The 12,556-nt window shown below is 40.0% G+C and overlaps 1 protein-coding gene across 5 annotated transcripts; it reads left to right on the top strand.

Moving 5' to 3' along the window:
* Positions 1-722: 722 nt before the first annotated feature.
* Positions 723-11,525, top strand: rab41 (RAB41, member RAS oncogene family). 5 transcript variants are annotated; one of them, XR_015851422.1, is made up of 9 exons: positions 723-932; positions 4,344-4,402; positions 5,326-5,379; positions 6,213-6,318; positions 6,900-7,011; positions 8,192-8,285; positions 8,567-8,660; positions 9,519-9,585; positions 9,807-11,525. XR_015851422.1 is itself a non-coding variant. In XM_088344738.1 (8 exons), exons 1-8 carry the CDS (start codon positions 854-856, stop codon positions 9,869-9,871), a joined length of 636 nt encoding a protein of 211 aa, XP_088200864.1. In that variant the 5' UTR covers positions 723-853; the 3' UTR covers positions 9,872-11,525. The 5 variants fall into 5 exon arrangements, 4 of the variants coding, with proteins under 4 accessions (XP_088200864.1, XP_088200867.1, XP_088200863.1 ...); XM_088344738.1 differs by lacking the exons at positions 6,213-6,318; positions 8,192-8,285 and adding an exon at positions 5,651-5,756; XM_088344741.1 differs by lacking the exons at positions 6,213-6,318; positions 8,567-8,660 and adding an exon at positions 5,651-5,756.
* Positions 11,526-12,556: the final 1,031 nt, after the last annotated feature.

The following is a 12,556-nucleotide window of genomic DNA, read 5'->3' as shown; positions in this document are numbered from 1 at the left end:
AATGTGTAAAACTTGAGACAAAAAGAAGTCGTCTATCTTAATACCAGTAAACATGTACAGGCAGATAGAGTGGTGATAAGCGGTATATATATATATCTATCTCTACCGCTTATCCTCAGCAGGGTCGCGGGGGTGCTGGAGCCCATCCCAGCTGTTTTCGGGGAATAGGCAGGGGACACCCTGAACCGGTTGCCAGCCAGTCACAGGGCACACGTAGTCATACAACTCACTCACTCATTCACACCTAGGGACAATTTGGAGCGGCCAATTAACCTGACATGCATGTTTTTGGAATGTGGGAGGAAACCGGAGTGCCCAGAGGAAACCCACACAAGCACTGGAGAACATGCAAACTCCACACAGGAAGGTCGTTGAGGCACCATTTTCTGTGGTGTATCTAGTCAATCAAGCTGAAAGCATAATTTCTTTTCTCATGAAAAATGTGTCCCTTAATCTCAAAAAAGGGTTGGGAAACAAAGTTGTAGCACACTGAAATATTTATTGTCTCCTTGATAGGTGAGTCAGTAACGTCTGTAATTTAGTGTTTATACATACTAAATGTCATGTCACTGATATTGCAATACAGTACTGATTTTAAACTCTGACAAGGTCATTTTACGTATGCAATTTGTCCGCTGAGCCTGTCACCAAAGTGCTAGTTATCTTCTCCAAGGCCTCGGGGTTGCGCTGTTTTACTTTTATTCGTATTTTTAAAAATATACGAAGGCAGAGAGAGGCTGTAGTGAAGGGATGACGATCTGCTGCTGCGCTGTGACTGCTCCCCTCTTTCCAGTCTAGACATCACAACTCAACGCCGGTTACTTAGCTGCTTCGTATTTTATTTGGGGCTACAATGTCGACCACAACAGGCGGCGGGGAGTTCGGCAACCCTCTGCGGAAGTTTAAGCTCGTCTTTTTGGGCGAACAGAGTGGTGAGTTTTGGTCGCCGTTTTCCGGAATTGACGATGTGGAGGAGAATTAAGTTAGCATCCGGCTAACTAGCCTGTCGAGTTAGCCTGTGGCTACACGTCTTCAACGAACGAAAAAAAAAAGTCCAGTTGAAACACTTACCAACAATTTCACATTTGTGGGCTTGTTATTCTAAATAGGTGGTTATGAGAACGTTATGCTATTTTAGTTAACCTCAACTAGCGATGATGTCATCGGACGAGGAGTGAGTCTCTCATGGTGAATTAAAAAATGCATTGCCGTTCTGTTGTACAAATGAAAAACGTCGACTTGCCTTTTAAAGAAGTATTTGACTTTCAATCGTGTTTCTTCACTGAAACGTTAGCCTACATTAGCTAGCTAGTAGCAGTTGGCTGGGCTAAACGAGCAGGCTAGACATTTTGGCCACAGATTCTCTCATTAGAGTTACCGAGTTAATACCGAAATATTTCAACTCTTGACGGTAATATTTGACGGAGAGGCGTGCGAAACATTCTTGTTTTTAGCTTTCAACACAGTTGGATCATGCTTAGCCACGTCGGCTGGTCGGTGTTTGAACCAGCCTCCGGCCTTCCTCGGCAATTTACAAAGCTGGATTATATTCTCGACAGTAAAATACAAATAATGCGCCAGCGGTTACTTGGCGCAGTTCAAATACAAATGTTGCGCTTCGTACTAACTATAATTTAGATATTTTATCGCCGTCCATTTTCTGACTCCACCCATTTTGCCAGCTCAGCGTGTGAGATCGACCCTTGTCAACAATGAATCACGTCATTGTCCAACTAAAAATAAAAACTTTCGTAATGTAGTTAAATGCATTAGCAAAAATACTGCACTGAAGCATTGGTGTTTTCTTCTATTAATAAGTGCAAGTTTGTTTAACACGGTAACCTGGAGATACTTGGAGGTGTACATTCTCGCAGATGTAAATTTACTAGATGCTGTGCGTCAAAAGATGAGTGAGATTTTTGCAAATGTATCAAGATTAAAAACTGAGAAAACTGCTCGCATATGATTATTCACAGCTTTCGCTTATTACTTGATTACTTCGCATTTGGCAGCAATTGTAGTCTCTAATATATTTGAATATAATACCACAGTGTTCATTTTACCTCTGAAAATTGATGGGTCCCGGGGACTCGGATGCTTAAAGATCTATGGGTCCCAACAGAGATCTATGGGTCCCCAAAATTTAGTGTTATCGAGGTTGAAATTGTAAATCGGTGACAAATATATAATATAAATCTATATATTCATTCAGTTTTAATCATCACAGTTTATTGGTAATACAAATCAGTTATCACTTCAAGATTTTTCAGTTCACAACAATATTGTACATTATACAAAATAATATTGCTGAAATATTAGTCTATATATTCATGCAGTTTAATCATCACAGTTAATTGGTAATACAAAGCAGTTATCACTTCAGATTTTTCAGTTCATATATTCTTCGTGGTTTGCTGTCGCGCCACAGTTGCAATGCCTTCTCAAGGTCCAACCCATTATCATCCTCTTCATAGCGTCACCAGGAATATAATTTCGTCCATTTTGGCAGAAAAGTCCTTTTCTTGACTTATTACTGACACTGAAGAAATTGCCAATTTTGAGTTGATTTTCACCTAATACTAACTGTTTTTTCGGAGGCATACCCTACCTTCGCTCGACGACAACCACCACAACAATGACGTAACCTCGAAACAACGAGATCTTGTTTGCTGAGATAGGCGTGCAGACGAAAACTCGAACCGCGAGACCAAAACAACAATGGCGGATCTGCCTAACAAAAAGTTTGGAGTGCGGTAAATCTTTGTTGAACAAAAATGTAATCGGGTAATAATGACAATTTTGTGTCAAAAAGGTTGATTTGACACTATGCGTCCCCAGCAAAAATGATGCGTCTAGGACGCAGAGACGCGGGCAAACGAGAACACAGATACCACAAGCTTTGGACACACATTTGGGAAGTTTTTCCCATTCCTCCTTGCAGCACTTCTCAAGCTCCATCAAGTTGGATGGGAAGTGTCATTGTAGAGCCATTTTCAGATCTATCCAGAGTTGCTCATTCAGATTCAAGTCTGGGATGTGGTTGTGGCACTCAACAAGCATATTTACAGAGTGGTCTAGAAGCCACACTTTTGATATAGTGGCTGTATGCTTAGGGTCATTGTCCAGCTGAAAGATGAACCATCACATTCAGGTAGAATTCTGGAGCAGGTTTTCCTCCAGGGTGTGTCTGTACAATGCCACAGTCATTTTTCCATCCATCCACCCTGACTAGTCTCAGTTCCTGTCGTTGAGAATCATCCACACAACTTAATGCTGCTACAACCATGTTTTCACTTTTGTATTGACCTCGTGGGGCCTGGTTTCCTTCAAAAATTACAACTTGCAATCACATTAATGAATTCAGTCTTTGTCTCTTCAGACCAGATAATTTTGTTTGTTGTGAGCTTAGAGTCCTTCCAATGCCTTTTGGAAAACTCCAATTGGGCGATTACATTCATTTTACCTAGAAATGGCTTCCACCTGACCACTTCACCTTCCAAGGTTGATTGGTGGATTGCTGCAAAGATGTTCTTTCTCATAGAAGGTTTTCAACTCCACAGAGTGACCACTGTGTACTAGTCACCTTTCTTTATAATGCCCTTACCAAAATAATGTATCCATTTTGAAATCTGTCTGTAACTGAGCAAAATTAATGATAACGGAAGCGTCGTAAATACTCTCCAGATGAACTGAAATGCCCCAACACAAAGCATGTCACATTTGCAAAAAATATTTTTAGCATTTAATAGAAATGCATTATCAGGTTAGCAATCTGCGAAACTGTTATTCCCCACTAATTTACACAATTTAGCATACATTAAAACGACTAAGGCGCTGGAGTGGATCGTAATCTCTAATGGGACACCCCCTGCCCCCATTTCCACCTTTTCACTTTTGTATAAAATATATTCTCAAAATAGTACACACATTTTGACATTAAGTATACTTTTGTTAGACAAACAAATACATTTTACCTAAGATGCTAAATTTAAACTAACTGCACTATTTGGCAATTAAACGTGACTCGAGTAAAACGAGTGGCATAATTTTACTATCATACATTCATTGCTTGAATGTTAGTGCTGATTAGCTCACGGGCTTCACTATTGCACACATTTTTCTCACTATTAAAACCTCTCATCAACATCCCACATTTGTTAAATCATCATTTATGGGTTTTAGGAACGAAAGTTGCACATAAGCGAAACTGCAACTTTTTAGGAAGTACACATTTTTGTGGTATTAATGAGGACTTTTTTTGTGTTTTCCTAGCTCATTTTGATATATAATGTTTACACTTCATATTTTCCATCATAATTCTCAAATTTGTGGTTTTATTGCAGTGGGCAAGACTTCACTCATCACCAGGTTTATGTACGACAGCTTTGACAACACCTATCAGGTAAATACTGTAGATTAATTCGCTTGGTATTGGCTTGATTTTGAAAGCAGGGTTCCCGCTGAGCCTCAAAGTCTTAAAATCATTGAATTGAATTCACAATGAATTCAATTCACAATTTACAATTCAATTCACAATTCAAAAACACAGAATTGAATTCACTATTTTTTAAAAAGGCTTTAATTGGCATTAAAATGTCTTAAATCCAATTTTTGAAAGTCTTAAAAATGTGAACACTTTGGTTTTTATATTTGTTTGAACTAAAAAGATTTTGTGACATTTATCAATTGTCTTTTTTAATAAGTCACCAATTTACTTTGGTGGCAACATGGCGTCACCACAATATAACGGAACTATCAAAGCGGGGATGTGGTTTCAGTCGTGTTTTCGGAGCAGATGCATGACTTAGTTCTACTCACAATACACATAGCAACTTCGGACTGAGACGTTTACTTTGAAACATGGGAATTTAATGAGAAGTGGCTGTCTGACGAACATGTTTTGCCATGGCTAAAAGCTGTGCTTGGTCATTTGTACGAGGCACAATGTATTGTGTGCAATAATTTTTGTTTTGTTTTGTTGTTTGTTAGTTTCAATTATGTTTTCTGTCGACTTGGTCTTAAATTTTATTTCAAAAGGCATATTAAAAGTCCTAAAAGAACTTAACTTGCCTTAAGCTGTAGGAACCCTGGAAAGTCACAGAAAAAAAATGTATATGACTGGTTGTAAGTAAATAATTGATGCAGATGAGTTGGTGGACCAATATCTATAAAGTTAAAAATCGCTAAAATTATTCATGTCAACATTAGAAAACAACTGACATGATGGCTCTAAAACTGCACATGCTATCAGGTGTCATTTCCTCTCTTCCAACCTCAGTGTGCCATTTACTCAGGACAAGTTTTGATGCTACGATTATTTTGCAGGCAACGATCGGCATTGACTTTTTGTCAAAAACAATGTACCTTGAGGATCGAACGGTAAGCTATATAATTTTTTACGTTTCTCATTTCTACAGAAAGATTATTAAACTTTAGTAGAATGCTTCAAGCATGCTTTATTATTTAGAGCATCCACCATCTCTACATTGTCACCCTTCTATATTTTTTGAGTCCCAACCTTTCCCTGTCATCATTTTGCCAGACCTGATCATATTTTCAGTTCCCTTTTTTTCTTTGTTTTCTTTTTGTTGTCCTCCCATCCTCTATCTGTGTCGCAAAATCCTCACTTATGTGTGACGGGCGGCCAAAGATTCGGCTCCAGCTTTGGGACACGGCAGGACAGGAGCGTTTCCGCAGCCTCATCCCGAGTTACATCAGAGACTCTGCTGCCGCCGTTGTGGTTTATGACATAGCCAGTAGGTATCGCGGCCTCGCCTCCTTGTCCTTTGCTTGTACCCGAACGGCTGCAAGGGCATTTGTCGCAAGAGCATTTGACGCTGTGGAAACCCCACTGGAGATTGCAGTGAAAGGCAACATCCAGCAGGCTGCTGAAAATGTCACCAGAAGTGTCCAGGGGGTGTCCAAAGTTGTTCGATGCTCTTCGTGAGAGGCTGTATTGGTAAAGAGGCTAATGGGACTAATATTTCCTGAAAAGGGATACAAATATTCTGAATGGGACGTAAATAAGAAAGATTTACAAGGGCCTCTTTTTTTCTTCTCTTGCGTCAAGCTGTTCACTTGTATTTCTTCATTTCAATCATCCCCGCCCTCTCTTCATTAAAACACAGCTCTGCTCGCAGTTCTTCTTCTTAATCTGCATTTTCGTCTCTATCTCCAATCTCCCTCCCCATACCGTTGCAAACCTCCCATAGGTGCGACTCCAGCTTTGGGACACTGCTGGACAGGAGCGCTTTCGTAGCCTAATTCCCAGCTACATCCGTGACTCCACCATTGCAGTGGTTGTATATGACATCACCAGTGAGTCAGGGCTGTTCACTAATATTGGTTTTAGGTGTTGTAAAACGATTGAGATGCATTAGGTGCACCTGCACGGTCCAAAGTGGGTAAGCACATCCTATGTTAAACATTACATTAGACTCTAAAGAAACGTAAACATTAAGGCATTTTGGCAACAAGTGGACCCCTGCTTTAATGAGTTCCAATCTTATATTGGTCTTTTTGGCGGGATACTAAAGTCGCTATTCTGTTAAGGCTAGAATCTTCGAGACGCATCTCGGCTGGCACTCAAACAGTTCTTTACGAAGTAAAACGGAAGTAGCCTGTCACATAGCTCTCTCATTGGTTGTCTGGGTGTACCTAATGTTGTGTGGATGTATTGTTGAAAGTAAATTCTGTAAAATTTTTGAACAAACATCTGTTTCTTCCTTTCAATGCTTGATACTTTCGCTTACTCACATAAGTATAGCAGAAGCCAATCAGACACGTGTGAAATTTATGTCCTGCATGTACGTGCCTTTTTAACGTCGTTTGAAAGCGTCTAAAGGAGATATTACATGTAACTTGAAAATGACACTAATCTCTTTTCACTTTCTTTTCAGATCTCAACTCCTTCCAACAAACATCAAAATGGATTGACGACGTACGAACGGAGAGAGGGAGTGATGTCATCATCATGCTTGTTGGGAATAAAACAGACTTGGCAGATAAAAGGTATGTCTCTGTTGGTTGTGAGGACTGCACTAATAGAAAATAACATGTTGGTCAAAATGAATAAGAAAAAGACAGCGATACACGCTTTGTGCTGTGAGGAACCTCTGACAAAGCCTACAATCCCAGATTCCCCCCGAAAGGGCCCCTCATTCATCATTGTTTGTCTTTATAATTTATTTGCTGTTTTTATTATGACGCCATACTTAGAACAGTGAACCCCTGTTACATGAAACAGTTACCATAATTAGGCATAACACAAGCAGCTGCAATCATGATTTCAGCTAGAAGACTGCATCAGCCATTACAATAATTTTGAGTTACGGACACCACCTTTAAGTAACATCACAAAAATTTTTGTATAATTTCCTCTGTGTCTGGGGGTTTAGAAGCGGCTCTGGAGCCACTTGTGGCTCTTTAGGCGCTCCCTAGGGGTTTGTTGTGCTTTTTCAAAAATGCTTGATAATGAAAAATGATGTTTCTGTAGGAGGACTAGCATGACATAAATATTATTAATGTTTTCCAATGAATCTAGATATATGCAGTGTATAAATGGTTCCAAACATGTTTTGTTTTTGTTTAAAATGGCTCTTTCAACATTTTGTGTTGCCAACCCCTTCTCTGTGGGTACAATGACTTGTGTACCTTCTCCACTGTAAAATAATAATATAATAATAATAATAATAAATGTTCTTGGTCCAGTATTATCTTTTATTAGTTGGCTTGTTTTATGATGCATATTAAGACTTAAAAGAGCCCGTTGAAAACTGATGGGAGACTGTGATATTATGAGCTTTGCGACTCAAAAGTATTGACGCATGAGGATAACATTCCAACTAGTGTTAAAAACCATGAAGTAATTTACTTCCTTGTAGGCTGCTAAGCAATCATTACCAAATATACTCTAGGTCCTCGCCCTTGACACTGAATACAAATAACTGGAATTTTAAATTGTGCACTTATACAAGTATGGTTCCGTAAAACTCAAATGTTTACCAGTTGTGGTCCAGGGGTGTTCATTTTTTTTCTCCATTGCCTCAGTTTTTTCCTTTGTTTAACTCTGTGTTTTTGATTTGATTTGATTTTTGTGTCTGTTTGTGTTTTTGGATTGTCCACTTTGTCTTCTCCCCACCCACAACCTCCTCCCATCCCCCGCCTCTGCCTTTCCCATGGACTGCGGCAGGCAAGTCTCTGTTGAGGCGGCAGAAAGGAAAGCTCGGGAGCTCAATGTGATGTACATAGAGACCAGTGCCAAGGCTGGCTATAACGTCAAACAGGTTGGTTGCGGCCAGCGAAACGGCCCTGTTGTTTTTGCAGCCAGGTCGTGAATCTCGTCTGCATCTCCACAAGGCGAGATCGCAGATTGATCAATGAAATGAGTCATTTTCCTGCTTCCCTTCTTCGCTTTTGCTTTCTGTGTCTGTTATAACCAAACTAACAGCTCTTTTGTTTCAAAGCATAGCTGAACAAATGTTCTTCTTTCTCCTCTCTGCCCTTTATTTCTTTTCGGGGCACGTTCTCCTTTGCATTGTTTCTCCCTGCCCCCTGGTTCGAGCAGACAGATCACCACGGAGGAGGGCGAGCAGAGAGCTAAGGAGCTGAATGTCATGTTCATTGAAACCAGCGCAAAGACTGGCTACAATGTCAAACAGGTAGAGATTTGGCTTCCTCTGGCTCATCACTAACCATACCCATTTGGCCAAACAGCTTCTCACTCTACTCTCTTTCCACCTTTTTACTAACATTCACTTATAAGTCACACAAATTCCATGCTAAAACTTCCTTAAAGGTGAGGTGCGGGATATGAAAACAAAGCTGCAGTCATGACTTTAAGCCAGGAGATGGCGGCAGCTCAACAGATGATTTGCGTGCATTTCTTGGACGTGCTGGAATAAATTATTTTTCATCTTTTTGGTGTTTTTTTTCCCACCCTGAACAGGCCACAGGCCAGATAAAAGTAAGATAAAAACAGATAGGCGCAATGGACAATGAAGCATAAGGGCTGTTTGAACTCAGATAGATATAACGTATTTTTTCGTATACTAAGCACTTTTTTTTTACCTGAAGAAGTAACTCAAAATTTGGACCGTACACAAGGTTTTACGGTAGTATATTGCCGTACTTGTGCAATGATTGATCAGTCAAAAATATCACTGAGCACAATCGCCAAACACTGGATCCAACAGGAATCAAACCATGGTCACAGGGGTGAGAGCACCAAATCGTAACCACTTGAGCACCAGTGATAAATAATAATTACGGACTCAAGCATGCAAGGCACGGTTGTTTCTCTTCACGACTCTGTATCTCAATATGTTTGACAAATTTTCCCATTATAATGACTTAACCTTGTTGCTTCAATTGTTTCTTAACTCATTATTGCTGACAAATAAAACGCCATGAACAGGTTGGCTAACCATAAATAAATGAGTGATTTTGGGGGGGTATGCAATGCAATTCATGTTGACGTCTTTACGTTGTTTGCAAAGTCGTAATGTTTTGTTTTGCAGCTGTTCCGTCGGGTTGCGGCTGCATTACCTGGTATGGACAGTACAGCAGAGAAGAGCAAAGAAGACAGTATCCTTACCGCTAAAATGTATGATAATAGGATATTCATGGACCCTCACCAAATATATTACAACAAATGTTTTTTTAAATCTCCAATTTTTAATTCTCATAAAGCACTTTAATACATTTGGGCACAAAAAAGATTGATACCCCTCGGCACGACACCCAAAGTTCAGAATTTGAGAATTAGCAAACTGATAGCCAACGTTGCTTAACTGGACTCGCCTCAGTGATTGACATCAAACTGGAGAAGCAGCCCGAGATGACTGTCACCGAGAGCAGTTGCTCGTGCTAGTACATCACGGCGCTAGAACCCGGCCCGTCGCACCCTACCACTCGTCACCCTAAACGCCCTTCTCCATCCACTACCATCACCTACAGCTTGTTTCTCAGTGGCCACTCGGGGAACAGACACTGGAGAGATAAGCGAGTTACTGAATCCAAACAAAGGCCCGCGTTGAAACAAAAGGGATACGTGATCATTTGATGACTTGCATGGCATTACAGTACATAAAAGCGCAGACTGACTTAGCTAACCGCTTTTTTCGGGTTATCGCACAAGTTAAGAGTCTTCGTGCTGTGACTCTTCTTTATGTCGCCACGTTAAAAAAAATATTGGGATCGTAATGATGACTCCAAATCTCTGGCTCTCACCATTTTCTTTGTTTTGTAACAGCATCTGAGAAGCTCTCAAATATCTGATAGTTTTAATTTTTTTTTTATATATTTTAAGGAAGTACAGACAGGATCTTAACCATCACACACATTTTTTTGTCTTGTCAATAACCACAATTCAGCGAAACGTGCTGCACTCCATAAAGCCTTTTTCAATATGCCACGAGTAGGCATGTTTTACACAAGTCTGAGTATTATTGTTTTGAAGGAAACCTTATAAATGCTCTAATGATATGTTAAATCATTTGAGCATTTAATTTGATGGATTTGATTTTGTGGAAGCCCTGATGCGCAATGCAGTTCCTGATCACCAAGATTCACTTTGTGCGTTAATATTTACCTTTGATCCATTCCACGTAAATGCCCAACTGCCCTTAATACAACCTTTTTAACGCATATATGTTTACCATTGCGGCACTGCTAAGAAGGACTCTTGTCAACCATTGATCCTCCTTGCAGGATTTTTACAGACGACACAAATGCCTTGCTTGTTTCGTTCACCGACGTTGTGCACTGAACAGAGCCACTAACATTGTAAAATAGACGATAAACAAGAAGCCGGACGAGCGTTCGATGGCTACGACTCGTTTTCAGCAAGTCAAAAAGCGCATTTTCGCCACCTCTCACCCCACAAGCAAGGAGAAAAAAAGCTTACTAACAGCCATACTGTAAAATGGCCACGTCATTCCCAGTATCCTTTGCCGTATTGCTATTATCGCGCGTGTTTTTATGTGATTATTTATTCAGTAACCTGGATATACATACAGGAAAATTGTCGGCTTAACCAAAAGTGCAAATGTTGAAGCGCATGACGTTTAGCTTTTATTTATTTGCTTATCTGCCAGGGATCTTTGCTCTCATCTTTTTTCAAGCAATGTCATACAGCTAGAAAGGACTTCTTGCGGTCTGTTGTCACGGTAACACTGTTTACAGTTAAGGCCCTGAAGGCTACGCACACACTCACAAACATAGTGGACCACTAACAGATTCTTTAGCCTCGGCGCAAGTTAAAACATTGATCTTTGTTAGCCGTCACTGCCTGGTTTTAAACGTGTGTCAACATTTGAAGAAAGGATTTTCAGCTCTTCTATGCCACAACTTAATACTCAGCTTCGTGCTCTTGGGAATCGTGTCTGTCCACTTTAACTATGCTGTCTACTCGTGTTTAGCAACGTTGTGTGAATATTATTACTATCTGGTGTGTAAAAAGGAAAGGTAATGGCACACAAGTGTAGGCCTATCACATGGAATATAATAAAGATTATTTCACCAAAGATTTTGATTCTTTAGTCTATTGGGTTTGTTTTTCCACAAAATATCAACATACAATAGCAGTCCTTTGGAATCGATGATCTGTTGTAACACATCTTCTACGTATGGCACTTTACATTTGTGCTCTAATCCTACAAAATGTTAGATTTCAGCCCTCAAGGTATAGGAAGCAACACATCTACCGTCCAAGTTAGACTCATACTGAGAACTCAGACCGAAACTATTGTTTCTTTATGCATGATGTAAAATATGTTGCGACATTGAGGTGTGCCCAGGTGAGCAGAACACTTGAGTGACTAAGCAATACACACGCTGACAGTGAGTCAGTAAGCGATTAACACAGCAAATGTGTTATAATTGATCACACTCAAGCTTATTTTGGATTTGTGGAAGATGACAATAAATGGACATTTTGTTACTAGATAACTGCACAAAATTATTCAAAAGTAGTCAGTTGTAAATACCAATCATTAAATCTTGCTCAAACGATTTGAAAAAAATAATTTAACCATTGAATTTTAGACTAAGTTGAAGAAGTAAAGCACACCTCAAAAGATCTACGTCACCTTTCCTTCCTGAGATTTTCTAGAAAGCCGTGCTCGGTTTGATAACCAAATCATTTAAAAACTACATGTATGGAGGTGATAGGAATGAGTGGAGAGGTGTTGTGAAAGGATAGTGGGATGTTTAGACGCGTTCTAAGGGATGGGCAGGGCACCTGTATGATGCGGCAGGGGTAAACCAGTGAAAGCTGTCGGGCCCTCCTGTTGAACAGAAGAGTGTGTTATGTCACCCTGACCCGAGTAACATGATCGCTTTCTGTCCCGTTTCATCTGGAGGGACGAAAGCATGACCAACTTGGGTGCCGAGGTGCTTCACTTGTTTTGGGTGGTCCAAAAATGTGTGTTTTTTGCTACTTTTTCCCTTTTTTAATTTTCTTTGTTTTTGTATGTGTTTGTCTTACTGTCGGTGTATATTGGAAAAAATCTGTAGGGTTTTAATGGGTCGAAAAGTGGTAACCTAAGACGTAAAG

The sequence above is a fragment of the Urocampus carinirostris genome, chromosome 9, assembly GCF_059441175.1.
Source record: "Urocampus carinirostris isolate Australia breed hairy pipefish chromosome 9, RoL_Ucar_1.0, whole genome shotgun sequence".
Lineage (NCBI taxonomy): Eukaryota > Metazoa > Chordata > Actinopteri > Syngnathiformes > Syngnathidae > Urocampus > Urocampus carinirostris.
The sequence above is the reverse complement of the archived record's forward strand: the minus strand, read 5'-3'. Positions and strand labels throughout refer to the sequence as shown.